This window comes from Aphis gossypii, chromosome 2 (assembly GCF_020184175.1).
Source record: "Aphis gossypii isolate Hap1 chromosome 2, ASM2018417v2, whole genome shotgun sequence".
Classification (NCBI taxonomy): Eukaryota; Metazoa; Arthropoda; class Insecta; order Hemiptera; family Aphididae; genus Aphis; species Aphis gossypii.
In genome coordinates, this window is record NC_065531.1 from 39910704 (window position 1) to 39927749 (window position 17046).

A 17046-nucleotide genomic window follows, 5' to 3' on the forward strand; every position below is an offset into this window, starting at 1 on the left:
AATGCGCAAATTAATAGAAATATTAAGATTTGATTTGTTTTATCCAAATGCTAACAAATGATATTTTAGTCAAATTTGATAATATATAATAAAAATAACTTTTAAATATTCATTTAAAAAAAAATTATCTACGTGATGTACGAAATACCTAATATATTTATACATTATTGAATCACTCGTAATGATTTGATGTATTAAATTTATCATCCTAAACGACATGCTTTGAAGTTTGAATGGATAATTGGGAGGAGGTAGCTAGACTTTCAAATAGTTGAACATTATCTTTATCCTTTCCAATCACTATCGATAATGACTAGAATATCACGAATCACGATAATTACTAAAATTTTCATATTTTTCAGTAACATATACGCATATACGAAAAACGATTTTCAACGAAGACAGTCAGTCTATAATACTAAGTACCTGTATAAGTATTGTAATTACATATTAATTATATTGCTATTTTAGTAATAAGTTAATTTATTTTAATATATTATAAATAATACAGCATGTAAGTAAATTTATTATTAAATATCCAATTTCGTAAAAATATCCACTTATGAAGAACTTGGAATTCAATTTTTATAATTCGATAAAAAAAAGTTAAATTAACAACAAATTATTTTTATTGATTACCTTAGACCTACTTTTAATTTCTAAGATTTTCTATAAGAATAACTAATGTGTAAATATTGTATTCTAATAGTATTTTGTCCTAAAAATGATTATCAACGCCAAAAAACAGAAAAAACAGCGTGATTGTCAATCAAGGCCAATGTTGCTGCAAACAAGACGTGTGCGTGTCTCCTTTTTTATTTGTAATTTTCACGTCCTGTTTTCAACAACGTAGACATTATTCTTTGATTTTATAAGTACCTATTTTTAGCCGTATTTCTTCACCGCTGTGCTTGTAAAGTAATATTACTTCGTGGGGGTAAGCCACAACCTCATCGAATACAGTGAAGAATATGAATAGTATGATGCCTTACAGGTGGCCACATTAATGTTGATTTTATTAGTTTTATGATAATAATAATTAATATACATATAATATATTACATGAAAGCTAAATTGAATGAGCTTTATATAATAGCTATAATTTACAATGGTTTGTGATTAAATATGGTTGAATGTTTTCCAAAAAACATAAAAGTAAAACCAAACACAATTTTCATATTATATTACGTTACACGGATTGAAGTAACAACAGATGCGACAGCTTCAAAAATGAAAGAGTTAATTCCCTTCCTTCATTACTTCTATGTATGTAAATTTAAAAATGATATTTTATTAATTAGTTTAGTCTACTAAAGTCTTGTGATGATATAATGTTGATTTTATTTTATTCAATATTTATTCATTGTTTTTAGCACAAATTTGGCTGTTTTTTTAAATCATAAATGTCCTTTTTATAGTTATTTATTGCTATTTATACAGAGTGTAAATCATATTTTTAAATTTTTTTTTTTTTAAAAAGAATTTATGTATTTACATACGGAAATGTAAAACGAACACTTGGTACTCAGCTAATAATAGAAACGCATTAATGTCAGAATAACTAATAAAAATTATTTATTGTAAAATGTATAACGGTCTACTCCATTACTTTTAGTTTGTATCCTTCTTATTTTAACAGATTGTGTACATCCTCAAACTCCAAGAGGTGAGCTCAATTTAATAAATTGTTTTTTATTTAAAAATTACACAATAAAATCACGATTTTGATATGTGCATGATTTTATAAATAATTATAAATAGATCTGCTATATACATATATTATATATATATATATATAGCTAGTTAGTGCCTAGCTTTGAATATATAATAACTAGCTGACCCCGTGCACTTCGTTGCCCGTTAAAAATGCCAATTCTATATAATATGATTCAAATTTTGATTAATTTGTTATTTACTATTCGATTTAACGGTATTCAAAACTTAGACATTTTCATTGACTGTATTGATTCTCAAAAATCTTGTGAAAGCACCACTTTAATATGCGAATTTTGTAAAATGCTTTCTTATTACACACTAAATTTGTGATACGATTTTATGAATGTACCGTGTAAATTGTAAGCATCGATCTATCACACGTGGTGGATTGCGGAGCCCGCGAGATGTGTATAAGAAGTTTATAATTTCTAACACTTAAGTTTCAAAGTTATATCATTTTTTTTTTTTTACTACAGTGGGTAAAAAACAATAATGTGCCATCTCGTGGTTTTTGTATTGTTGCCTGTTGGTAAAACAATAAAACTTGGTATAACTTGTTATGTTAATCTATTGCTGTGAATTTGAAATTTACTGTGGACATTGACTTATTTCGCTAATTCTTATTTTTGTTGATATGGTTTTAACAAAATATAACAACAGATATGTAACTATTATATTTAATCATAATCAATAGCGACATTAATAAAGTTTATTTTCTTGCTGAACTGCAGTGACAGTTATGCATTGTCTTATACATTTTTGTCTCCATTTTTATATAAATAGATTTTTAATTTCTTTTTTTACTATGACAACGATTTAAGTTTGTATTTCTATTTGCTTACATTTTTAAAAACAACCTTGCTATAACATTTTAAATAAATTATTTATTTTATTTAAATGGTTTCCATTGACTACCAAAAATATAGTTTACTATTTGCTGAACAGATGGCGCCTCTGTAATTTCATCACCATCTCGTCATACCTCTCTAACCTGATAACTTTTTCAAATTTTTTGTCCGTAAGAACCTTCTCCTGGCAATTACGACCCAAACAAAAAAAGAATGAGCGAAATCGGTCTAGGCGTTTCGAAGCAAACCCGTAACAAAGATTTCCACTTTGACTTCTATATATATAGATAATTACACCACAGGGATGAACTCAGCGTTCACCGAGACAAAGAGGTGGTTCAAACACAAAATGCGTTATATGACCCGATCATTACTGAACACCTAAATCCCTTCTCATCAATTTTAGTATGCGCTCTCAATACATCATGTAAATGAAGTGCGGAGGTGATACTACCTATAATTTTAATTTGATTTTATTCGTTAATTATTTATTGTTTTTAGGACAATATTGGCTGTTTTTAAATCATAAATATCCTCTTTACAGTTATTTATCACTATTTATACAGTTGGTTAACTGTCTACTTTAAATTTAAAAAACAACAGAATATATGTAGTTACGTACGGAAATGTAAAACAAACACTTGGTATTCAGATCTATAATTGGAAACGCATTTTCAGAATAACTAATTACAATAGTTATATTTAGTGTAAAGACGTGTATAATAACGGTCTACTTAAATTAAAAAATTGAACTTTGTCAACTTGTATGAATAAAGTATTAATTTTGCACCTTACACAATACTAATAAAAATGTATTTTCCTCAACCATTACTTTTAATTTGTGTCCTTCTCATCTTAACAGAACGTATACATTCTCAAAGTTTAAAAGGTGAGCTCAATATTAAATAAAATAAAATAATATCATGATTATGATTATGATATGTGCATGGTCTTATAAATAATTATGAATAGAGCTGATATATATATATTTATTGTAGGAATTAATTAATTGTAATAATTTTAGTAGTTTTAATTTATTGATTTGTTGAGCACACAGAATTTAAACTTTATATTTTACATTTTTTTTTCCATACAACCTAAAATACAGTGATTACTTTATACATTATGCGTTCTAGGGTTATATGTTATTTTGTCAACTCGTACATGTAATAGCTTTTTTGTCTCCTGCAGCAGTCCAATAATATTAATAACATTTTAACATTCATCATGTATTCATCGTTGTGTACGAAAAGACTATTTCAAATAATAAAAGTTATTGTTGTGTTTTTAGGTCCCGGAATATCATCATGTTCTTATTCTAATTTTCGCGATAGTGTATGTAAATGGCCGCCTATACAAGTTTCAGAAATACCAGCAGAGTGCACATCTTTAAATTACCTTGTAGCTTTAATTGATAAAAATTACTGTATTGGTCCATCAACATCAGGTTCAGATTATGGTAACTATATACTAATAAAATATATAATTAATAATTCAACTTTACTTTGGGTGGTTTTTGTAATTCAAAAATCGTTATGTATTGGAGAATGTATAGAATCCTAATTAAGTATACTGATACATTATATTATGAATACAGATAGACAGATAGATATATATACATTATATGCAATATAATGTAGTATCAAATTGAACTTGATAAATGATAATGATCGGAGAAAGATTGACAGAATATTTTCGCTAACACTAAAAAAAGTTGAGTGACCTTATTAGTTGTGAATGTTATGATTATCAATGAATATCATGACATAAAGTAAACTATAAAACTATGTAGTAATTATGTAATAATTTTAAAACACCAGTAATACCTAACATCAAAACATAAACAATTTATCCCGAAAATTGAAAACACAATTAAGTAAAAAAGTAATAACAACTATTTTAATTTATAATGTTGTACTAACTTTTGCAGTTGCAAATCTATAATAACTCAAAATTAATTTTTCATTCAATACCGGGTTTAATATAAATAGAAGATTAATTTATATTATCTTAGATTTGTTTTGTTCCATTGATAGTCGTTTGGTTTATGACGCTCTTCAATTATGAAAACATTATAATTTAGAATATCAGATACAATGCTGTCTGCTTTAATAAATTTGTACATTCAAATAACCATACATATTTTTAAAACTAGACTTTTACTACACATGCATCTATAAGTAAGAATGATTATAGCTATTAATCATAAAATGTTCGTAAAAAAATTAATTGGTACTTAAGTGTTAACGCTCTTCTGTACCTACTGTACCGAGTGGAGCTTATAGAGCCTATAGAGTAGTTCACTTTAATAAATGTGTTAAAATTAAATCAATATTAGGTATCATTGTATACGAAAAACGATTTTGAACGAAGATGATTTGTCAGCATAGTGATTTAACACTTAGCGATGAAAAAATGTGGTATATGTTTTAATAACCTGAACACCCCGCCATAATTAAATCATGTACAGAAAATGGCAACTGAAACAACTGTTGTATGTTTCAAGTGTCTATTACGGTTTATAATTTTTGAATAATAATAAATATTAAAAATCGTTTAAAGGATAAATCGTTATCGTTTCGGGATAATTTAAAATTCAAACGATTTGAAGTAATACGTATGGGAAATTGTATGTATAATTTTTAACCTCAGTCATAAATATTAAAAATGTTTTAAATTTACAACTATAAAATAATTTGTAAATTTTTTCGATTTTCACATACCTATATCCTATAAATTTGAAATCTAAAATTTTATAAAAAAAAAAAACAAAAAATTACCCAAAATCTCACCATTACCAAGTAGTCGACGAAAAGTCCTACTTCTTAGGATAAAATCATTATAATTTCACTGAAACTTACAGAAAACGACAAAACCAATTTTGAAATACCTCACTATATCAGCTAGATTTCTTTAAAGATTCGGGACACCAAAAATATTATACACCAATTCGGGTATAGATTACAATAAATCAACCAATATATTACTACTATCACTCAACGAAACATAATGATCAATTTTAATAAATTATTATTTCAATCTTCAATAAAACGCCTTTATTAATAAGGAAAAGTAAATTGTCAAAGTAACAAAAAAAAATATTATGTCAATAGAAATAATAGTGATTTAATAAAAAGAGAAATATGCGTATTGAAGATTTTATAAATCTGGTTTATTATAATGATAATTTTGTTTTCAGTAATTTGATTAAATTGTTTATTGAACGAATAAATCGTTTGTTAAATTGACATAATATTTTATACTAAAAATCTTAGAATGTTGTCCAAATTTCGCGTATTTCAACGGCCGATTCCAACAACACAGCAAATTACACTTAGTAATTAGTATTATACAGAGTTGGCCATAGTGTTTCCAGTTTATGAAAAGTAACTGTACAGAAAAATAAGGAAACACGATGATCGACCTATATATATGCAACATATTAACACGGTTGCATGCCTATAGTCTTATACCTATTTGAATGTCAAAGAATATAATACGATTTTCCATTTTTAAATTTTCTTATAAAAGCAGTACATCGTACTGCAAGCACAACGAAAATTATTGTCAATAATTTATTACTTAATACCTATTAACAATATTTTGTCACTGTCGTGTCATAACTCGCAACGCTCACAACTCGCAAATTCACATCTTCGAGGACTCAAGCTGTTTTTCAGTTATTTGACAGTTTTCTTTTCAGCTTATATAGATATTAATTTGTTTTGAAATTAAAATTAAATATACATTATTTCAACGCTTCAACTTACTGGCCACTAAGTAAGTACATTATAATTTTATTTTTAGAAATATTGACATAAATTTGTAAGAATGCATTTTTATTTTATTTTATTTAGTTTTCAGCCAATATATAGTTCTAAACTGTATAAAATTAAAAATACAAAAGTAATTTTTTTTTTAACTAAATTTTTATACAAATTAAAATAATTAAAATAATATAGTAAAACAATTTAATACCACAATACAATTTTTTTACTAATTACAAGGTATATATACATATTTAATATAAAATACTACTAAATAAACATTTATCTACAAGGAAAATGATTTGTTTTATTTGTAAAATTAATGTCGAAAATCTCTCCTCTCTTGTTGTACATTTTAAAATGTTTCATTCATTAACTGCTTATAGTACTTATAAATGTTGTGAAAGTCGTTGTTCACATATTTTTTCATCATTACCAAAATTTTAAAGACATGTTAATAATAAGCATAAAATGTCTAGTACTAATCCCTCATCAAGTTCTCAATTCTTATTGGAACAGTCCATCAGTTATAATGATAATGAAAACCCTATGGACACTGTAGATATTGAAAATAATTCTGAACAAGAAATAATGGAAAATGACTTTAATTATAACGAATCTATTAATATTATTTATAAACTAGCTATTTTAAAACTGATTGATTTGCTATTAGTCTACTCTTTTACTGAAGATCAAATTTTACAACTTCAAAAATTAATAAAAATATACAATGATAATAAATTATGTTAAATTATTTAATGATACCCTTAAACCAAAACACCACTTACTAATACTAGATCCAACAGTTATACGACAATCTGGCCCTCCAAGACAATTTTGGTGTTTTCGATTTGAAGGGAAACATAAGAAGATTAAAATATATGCACAAGTTACATCAACTCGAAAAAATATAACATTAACGTTAGCTAAAAAATTTCAATTAAAATATTCTTATTCTAAAAGTCCAAAATCTGAACTAATTGCTTTTGATAAAAATGAGATCACTATAAATGAAACAGAACAAAACATAATATTTAACAGAACTAATTTGCAGGTAGTTCAATATAAAATATACAAAGAAATACATTATCGCGACATAACATATAAAGAAAATTTATATTTAATTCAGGGTGCTAATCAACATTTTATTTTTGAAATAAGTGCTATTCTTTTAGTAATCAAAAATAATAAAATTATGATATTAGCTAAAAAGCATTTATTAAATAATTTAAATGAACACTATCTGGCTTACGAAATACCTAATGAGCCACAAATATATGATGAACTATCGATAAATAATATTGATACATTCAGTGGTCCACCCTTGAATATAATTAAAATACCTATCAACTGGACAAACATTTGTACGATTAAAAGAATTGTTTTAACAGTCATGTAGGTACCTATAATATGCCTAGTTAACTTTTACAAATGTGTATACTAAACTTGTATAATTACCTTAATATTAGGTTTTATTACCTAAATATTTGTTTAAATGTTTATTCTAAACTTGTATAGTTAACTTAAATCTTAAGTTTTTTTTTATTATAATTTTTTACAATTAACATAACTTAAATTTGTCAACAAATATATTATTATAAAAAAATATTAACCTACTTAAATTTAATTTTTTAAATACTTAGTAGAAAAATTCAATTCAATGTGTCCACTCAAGAAATTATATGGCCAGAAAATAGTACTGATTCTGAATGCGATTTTGAAGATATTAATATAAATTTTAATTTGACTACTATGGACAATGTAAAGATTGGTTAGATTATAAGTGAAAACTATGTTTTTATGTTTAGCGATCAGTTTTGACAGTGATTTTGATAGTCGATTGTAACTTTGTTTGTGAGAGGGTAGTCTAGTACATTAATAAAAGGCTCGAGCTCTACGTTTTTCAACTATCTTAATTCTTATCTGTTCCGGGATCAGATTGTACTTAGGTGGAGATAAATTTAAGTTTGTAGCAGACCAGGCAGCTGTTTTGGTTAGATTATTAACTGCAGAATCAATATCGTGAGGCGTTTTTAGTTTGATATTAAGTTTAATATTTGCATTGATAGTTTCTTGAAATTTTACAATATTAGTGGATCGATTGAAAAGATAAAGGGGAGTTTTTTGAAATGCAGGAGAAGCGTTTAGAACTGCTGAGTGATCAAAATTTAAGTCAAGCAGGTTAGAAGTGTGACAGAATATATGATTGGGAATTTTTGTTACAAAGATGTCTAGTATGTCTGGATTTTTTTGAGGTGAAGAAGGTCAGTAGGTTGGCCCAGGAAGAGCAGAAATTTTAAATTTTTTGTGTTTGTAAAGTTGTGCAGTGTGGTGTCACGAGGGTTATTGGTGTAGCAACCCCTTGCTTGGTGCTTGGCGTTATAATCACTGCCAATAATGAAATTGTTTTTTATTATATTAAAGTACTGGGAGAACTTAGAAAAGGTTATGTTATGCTTGGGGGGGGAACGTATAAGGCAGCTATGGTGAAATAATAATTATTTAGTTTTATAACAATTGCACAAGATTGTATGAAGTCTTGAGAAAAACTAGGAAGAATTTGGAACATAATGTTTAACTTGATATTTATAGCTACACCTCCGTGTGCCGTATTGTCAGGGTGGTTGGTATGGATTAATTTATAACCAGGAATAAAAATTTTAGTATATTCAGTGAAGTGTGTCTCAGTAATTAGTGCTATAGCTAAACGTTTATTATTTAAAATTACTTCTAGTTCGTGAGCATGACTTTTTAACCCATTCGCGTTTAACTGTAAGGTTAGGAGAGAATTGTTGGTAACAGAGTTAAAATTTTTACTATGAGAGTTAATCATTTTTCTTTTCCAGTAGATTTGATATTACTTTGGTAAGTAATAATAAGAATGGATTAATAAAAGATTTAAATTCCTCTAAGAAGCTTGAAATTATTTTATTTACGTCAACATCAGGAGGGATAGGATTTGAGGAGTGTGCATGATTGTTGGATTGATTTGATGTGACGTAAGCATAGGATTTTCATTGGTCAGGGTGTTTGTTGAATGAAGTGTCATTTGATGGGTGGCTACTTTGTACATTTGAAGACTTATATCTAATACTATCAGTTACAATATTACTTTTTGAAGTTGGTTTTTTTCGACGTAGTAGTTCTCTGTAGATTGAACAGCCTTTGTAATTCGCAGGATGATTTTCGGAACAGAGTGCACATTTAGGTGGGGCGTCTCGTGGATTTGGACAGTCCGAGGTTTGATGGCCAGCTCCACAGCGTACGCGGCGAGGATGATGGCCACAATAAGCCCTTGTATGACCATGTTCTTTACATTTCAAGCATTGACTTATTACTTTGGATTTGTATGGTTTTTCAATTCATATTTTGGTGTAAAGTAAGGATGATAATTCAAAGATTTCTTTTAATTTAGGTGAAGGTTCCAAATCAACAAAGAACAACGGAAGAGGATTTTTGTTTACTTTGTGAAGTACATTAATTACTTGTCTAACCTCAAAGAGTCTGAATTCAAGTTCTTCTTTGATAGTTTTAATGGGTGTGGAAGAATGTAAGTTACTTATAACAATTCTTAAAGGTTTATCCTCTCTGAGCTGATAAGTGTGATACTCCACGTTTTCGTCTTTGAGAAAATGAATTAGGGTTCTGTATAATTCAGGATTTGAGGTTTGTATTTTTAGTTTATCTGCAGAATACTTATAGATAAAATTATCCACACCAATTATTTCAATAAGCCTAACGCACAGTTCAAGAAAATCCTCAACACCTTTGACAAAAACTGGCGTAGGTGGTTTGTTTTGGGCGTTAACGTCAGTGTTAATGTCTATTTGTTCTGTAACGGAATTTGTAACTTCATTTTAAATTTGTCTGAGAACTTCATAATGATTTTGCGAATAATCGATAATAGGTAAGACGTATAGTACCCACACGGCCACAATGGTGTAGCGATGTCAATATTTAATCAAACGCAACGAATTGTCTATAAATACTTCAAATTACCATTTCTATTTTATATTGGTAATTGTTACTGTGATACTATATAAATAATAAACCCACGAATAATAATAATAATTTAGCTATTAAGCTATATATTTTAGTAATGTTGTTAATTACATATTTATAAATTATAATATAATATGTGTAAATAACTGATGTATTACCTATACCCATGTCACGAATTACTTGATATTCTAATTATGCCAACATCGATCTGATGTGAACTTATCATTTTTATTTTAGATTATTATTATTAATATAAATTACAGTTCAATGTTTTAATATTTTACTATGGTAATTTATAAAATTATTATTAAAGCAAGCATGTATTTTAATAGTAAATACACCTTTTTCAGTATAGTTTGAATACCTAATTCAATTAGTTTACATGTATGATCTTACCAACACTTACGTATCTACTTATTTAATAGTTAAACTTACCTATTTAAATCTTCTGCTGTTTATAGATATTTATTCGAAAATTATTTTACAATAATACAATGTAATAATAAAATATTATAATATAATATAGCCTAAAGGAATAAATGTATAATATACTAATATACTACTTGTTAGTTGTTAATGTTTATTACTATAAAATGATACAATATTTTTTTAGATGGTCAAAACATAGTACTATTCCTCCTACTTCGTTCTTTCTTTGTCCCTACAACAAAAAAAAAGTGATTAGAGATGAAAATGGGAAAAAAACATAATAAAATATTCAATCAAGGATTCTCAAAATAGTTTTATTACATTTCACAATACCATAACCGCATCAGAAGTATACACAAATAATTTAAAAGACAAACATTTACCCATTCAACCATTTATTGTCATTATTGGTGTTCCATTAAAGCCAGAACAAATATATTTATTTTTTGATTCTATCAAATATAATTTTTTTTGTACAGTAATAGCAATAGATGTATGTTTTAAAATAATACATTTATTTAATCATCAATACCCTTTACAATCTTCTGCTGTGTGGATGTATATACAAAAATTATTTTATAATATAACTACTAAATATGATACTTCACACGCAATTATTACTCAAATTATACATGAATTAAAGAAATAATGGTGTTGATTTATGATTATTACAATTTAATTAGGTGTATTTGTTTACCTTATGCCCTATATGTCCTATTTGCTAGGCTAGGTACCTATACTTTATTTATTTATATTTAAAATTATATTCTTAATATTTATATCTTTATATTAAGAAACTATTAACACATTTTTATTATAAAATATAATTAGAATATTAACATGTATTATAATATTATATAGCATTTCTATTTTATATTTCTTCATCTTTATTGCCTATGTATTTTTATATCACATATTAATATAAAATTAAAATAATTTTGTTTAATAATCATTTATGTATTATTATAATCTGCATATATTTTATTTGTTTATATATTTTTTATGATTATGTACTTTTTATGAATAAATGTTATTTATATCCTTAAAACACGAGTATATATATATAAATATATATTTTTTAGTAAATTATGAATAATATTCATTTTAGTTATTTGACTGATAATAATTTTATATAGGTAACAAATTGTTATATTTAAATCAATAGGTAAATTATTTTATTGAATAGAATAAAATCACTATTAGTTTTAAAACGATATATTATTTTGTTATTTTGACAAATATCATTATTCAATATAATAATAATTTTATTAAGATGATAAAAAGTTTATATTAATCGATTACCTACTGGTTTGTTAAGGAATGATAAAATAAATGTTGATCGTATAAACTATTTATTATTTTTATAAAATATTTTTTATTATCGTAATAAAAATCTTATTATAATAATACAATTTTTATCAAATAATTATCAATTCCATATCTACCAATATTATTTTATCAAATTAATAAATACTTTATGGGGTCATTATTAATAACTATTTTATTAAATCGATCTATTTATTTATTTATTTTTTTTGAATTTATTATTTTTTTTTCGTTGAGTGTACCCTTTTTAAAATTATTATGCTACATTAGGCCTTTGTCTAAAAATTCTATCTGAAAAGTTATAACCTGGTAAAAATCTTAATTTTAATAATATGTAATAATTGTTTTATAATTTATATAGCAATTTTAGACACTTTATTGGCCAGTGATAAGGATGTATATTTATACTACGGCCGGGAAACGACAACAGATTGGGCTAATGTGCTTGGTAATGGATGTGCAGAAGCCAATGCATTAAAAGAAATGAATTCATTAGAAGTATTTTTTGAGGCACATAAGGGGATCGATGGTCTTATACTTGTTGGTATAACCTATGAAGTAAGAACTGTTTTAATTTAAATTCTTATAAATTAATTAATTCCCAAGATGTCTAAATTTATTATAATGCAGTACGTTTGTAAAGACTTTTTAATATACTTTTAAAAGGTAAGGTATCATTGTACCCCTTCCCACCATCTCAACACCCAACCGGTTATTAATTCTTATAATTATTAACGTTGTACAAATCTCATATTTGTAGATAAATAATTAATATTCACATTTCAAGAACTTTTAAGATGGTGACTTATAGTCATATTATTCTATGTATTATATATTTTTTCATTTACATTGATGATCACTGCAAAAGCGTTTTTCTGGAAATATATTATAATTATTAATAATAATAATATAAATTATATAAAAATATTTTTTTAAGGTCGTATTACCATAAAATAATACCTGAAATAATATAAAAAATAATTTACCAAATTTGTATAATACATAATATTGAATTCTATAGCCTAGCGACCCAGAATTTGCAAACTTTACTGAAAATTTTAAAATATATCTTGATGTGCTGAAAAAAAAGTTTCCAAATCTGGCGATTGGGTTGGATTTATTTGCATCATTCCTTATAGATCAGTATAACGATCCAAAACGCGTATGTGAGTATTTATGTTTATATAGATATTATATTTTTCACTATACATAATAATTTTCAAATATTCATGATTTTGACAAATTTTATCAATATATGAACATGAAACAATAATACAAAGAAAATAGTACCTATTCTTATAACTTTTTAATTTCTATATAAGACTAAATTATGGAACTTTGTATACAATTTTCAAAAACATTTACTTATTCAAATAAATTTTAACGACGTTAAAACAAAACAAAAGCAAATATTCAAATACCTATAAGTAACCTTAACATAAGCGAGATATTTTGAAAATTAAATCATGTAAAGATAATGATTATTTTAAAAAATGGTGAAATTTTTAATTATCTACGACTTATACTTTTTGAATGATAAAAAATATTGATAAATAATATATATGATACATAATTATAGTTAAGCGATTTCATGAAAATTTCAATACACTCATAACATTAACGCTTAGATTTTTCTCCATAAGTTTTTCTTCACAAACTAAGTATTAAATTGTTTAACCTAAAAAATAAATGCAAAAAGTTGTATGGGTTTTTAACTACAAAATTACTTGAACATTTTCACAATTTTGACTGATTTAAAAGTTATAAACTTACAAACAAAAAATTGTGAATAACGATTTTTGATTTTTTTCAACTACAATAAGAACCACTTACAAGAAACCTTGTATGAAAGTCTTTTAAGTATCCCAAAATATTTTTATTGACATTTCAAAAAAAAATAGTCAGATAAATCTAAAATTTCAGTTGTCTATAAAAAGCTTAAAAAATTCAAAATATTTTGAAATTTTAACTGTGTATAGATAACGCTAATATAAACATTATGTAAAAATTTTAAGTATTTACAATGATTACTTTTGAGTTTAAACTATATCAAAAAATGGATTTTGTCAAAAACTGGTGTTGCGTTAAAATTCCCGTTTTTCCATAACTTTTTTTTTTGTTTTTCCCAATTTTTTTAAAAACTACTGGAATAGGTATGTTTAACTTTGACCTCTATAATGCACCAAAGATATTCAGTTTGCTATCAGAAACTGTCACAACAATTTTAAATTGAAGTTTAATTTCAACAAGTTTTGCTGTACTCAGATACACAAATGCAAATATAAAAAAAAACACAAATCATTGTAAAATTAAAACATTCATCACTTCTTTCGGAATCTAAAACAAATATAAAATTCCACAAATCAACTGGAAGTGTCACCAGTCCCTTTAAATGTTCATATTGTGTTATACTATAAGAACATATTCTTATTGTACATTAGAACACAGATTGTATTTCTCTTGTAAAAAAAAAAAAAACAATATTTCTTGCATGATTGTAAATAATTATAAATTTGTATGTCTATTTTGGCTGACATTAAATCAGTTATTTAAATCTCTAACCTAATGGTTAATAATACTCTTAAAATATACTCTGTGTAATAAAATGTTACTAATAAATATTGATTTGTATATATGTATTCACTGTAGAAATAAATAGAATAATTTTTATGTTCAAACATTTTAAAAGGGTTGGATTTCAAAGTATTAGACGTATCTATTGATTTTTATGCTGTTACTATGGAGGAATTTAATCCATGCAATGCTGACTTCAAAACCGGAACTGTTATAAAATCTGCAAAAAATATAATACATACATTGGTATTTAAACATAATTATCGATTAAAAATAAATAATTACTTTCTAATTTATTCTCTAATTCTAGGATATATTAGCAGATGTCTTACAAAAAACGAATATTCCAAAAGCAAAAACATATTTTAAATTTAAAACAAACCCAGAATCACCTGATGATACACTGATTCTTTGTGGTATGAATAATGAAAAGGTATAAAAATTAAATATAAGCTTACAAAGATTTATTATTTGTCAGTTTAGATAAGGTTATTAATACACCATGTCGTGGGGGAATAGTAACATTATCTTATAATAACTAAAAACGAAATAAAATACTAACTTTATACTAATTACTTAAAGAATAATTATCTCGTCAAAGGCATTATGAGTATAAAACAATATTATATATACAATATAGAACTTAAATAAAAAACCTATCAAATTAAGTTTAAATTTACGTTATCCTCATTCTTTCGCTTAATCCTAAGCCACTTGGGTTGCATGTTAATTCCATCTAAAATAAGTATATTTTTCAGATAATAAATTTAACTGATAAATGGTAATTTGAGTCCCATTGTTGGGAGGTGGACATAAATATTTTATACAACTTGTTAGTATTAATTTATGCTGGAAATAACTAGCACCTACTGATATTAATTCGGACGCTAGTAGTATGCACCCGCAACTATATTAGCCATCAAATCAAAATAGATATATAGCTTTTATTGAAATATTTACATTCTTTTATAATATATAAAATTATTATTATACATGTGTAAATTATAAAATTAGACTAACAAAATAATATTCATAGTTGTGTGAATTGCCGTCAACCGTAACATGTGATTGGTGTTCAGATACCATAGCATCATACAATGAAAAGGTAATTTTTTTGTTACAAATAAATGTATGTATTTTTAATAATTTTATTATTTTTAGGGTAAATTTTCGAAAGAATATGGCGCTGGCTTTATTGCTCGTTATATTGATTTTGAAGATAAAAATAATACTTGTAAATGTGAAAAACCATTCTTTGCCTTTTACGCTTTGCTAGATGGTTTTAATGGTATTACATCAAAACCCTGTGAATTATTTGATAATCGTAATTAATAGCATAATTAAAATTTTTACACCAACCACAATTATTAACATGTTTAAAGACAAATAATTATAATACATATTATACGTCATTATGACACAGTTTCGTTTTTTAAGCTTTTATTCATTATTCATTAGATATCAAATTAAAGTCAGAATCTCTTCTTCTATATCGCGCAAACATTATCTACTATAGTTCATTAATACCTACTTTACTCGTGTTCCTCTTTTTTCAAGTACAATATTACACACAGTATACTTGGTCGCCATCCAATATCCATAACAGGTGTAACACACAGATTTAATTATCTATTGTATTCTCTCGGAACCGTCAACTACAATGTGTATTTTGGCCATCTTTAGTATTATTGATATTATATTATACATTACATTATATATAATATAATGTTAATTTGGTTTCATTCGATAATTATTATTCGTTATTTTTAGGACAATTTTGGCTATTTATTGTCACAAACATAAAATTTATAATTATTAATTACTATTTTAAATGTTTATTATTAATTAAAAAATTATTATTTATATATTTAGTTACTGACTTGTAATACATACACTTGTCGTTTATTTTACAAATAGCATTAATATAAACATTACATAGATAAAATTTAGAATATTTAATGAAAAACACATTATTGACAAAATAAGTAATATTAATAGTTGATTATAAAATATACATATATTTGATTTACTGAGCTAAATAATTACTCGATCTGTATATGGATTAATTTTTAACGCTCATTACACAACACAAATAAAATTGTACTTTTATCAACCTTTTTAGTTTGTATCGTTCATTTCCTAACTTCCAAAAGATCTAAATGGTAAACACTCTCTTAATTAATATATTAACAAAAAAAAAAATGTGGTATATTATACGATTCGTGGTGGGATATAATATGTAATATATATTATATTTTAAATTGGGTGGTGAAAATGTTTTTTATGTTTTAATGACCTGAATACTCCAAAATTAAATAATTGGCCAACTCTAAACTTCTTTTATAATAATTTTATGTCTTACTTCTAAAAAATATTGATAAATT

At 25.3% G+C, this 17046-nt stretch overlaps 1 protein-coding gene across 1 annotated transcript; it reads left to right on the forward strand.

Annotated features, from left to right (window-relative positions):
- Positions 1–1648: 1648 nt before the first annotated feature.
- On the forward strand, positions 1649–16077 carry LOC126550441 (uncharacterized). The gene is made up of 8 exons (XM_050202019.1): positions 1649–1666; positions 3856–4023; positions 12450–12646; positions 13110–13254; positions 14778–14908; positions 14973–15095; positions 15699–15767; positions 15824–16077. Exons 3-8 carry the CDS (start codon positions 12572–12574, stop codon positions 15992–15994), a joined length of 714 nt encoding a protein of 237 aa, XP_050057976.1. The 5' UTR covers positions 1649–1666; positions 3856–4023; positions 12450–12571; the 3' UTR covers positions 15995–16077.
- The last annotated feature ends 969 nt before the right edge of the window (positions 16078–17046 follow it).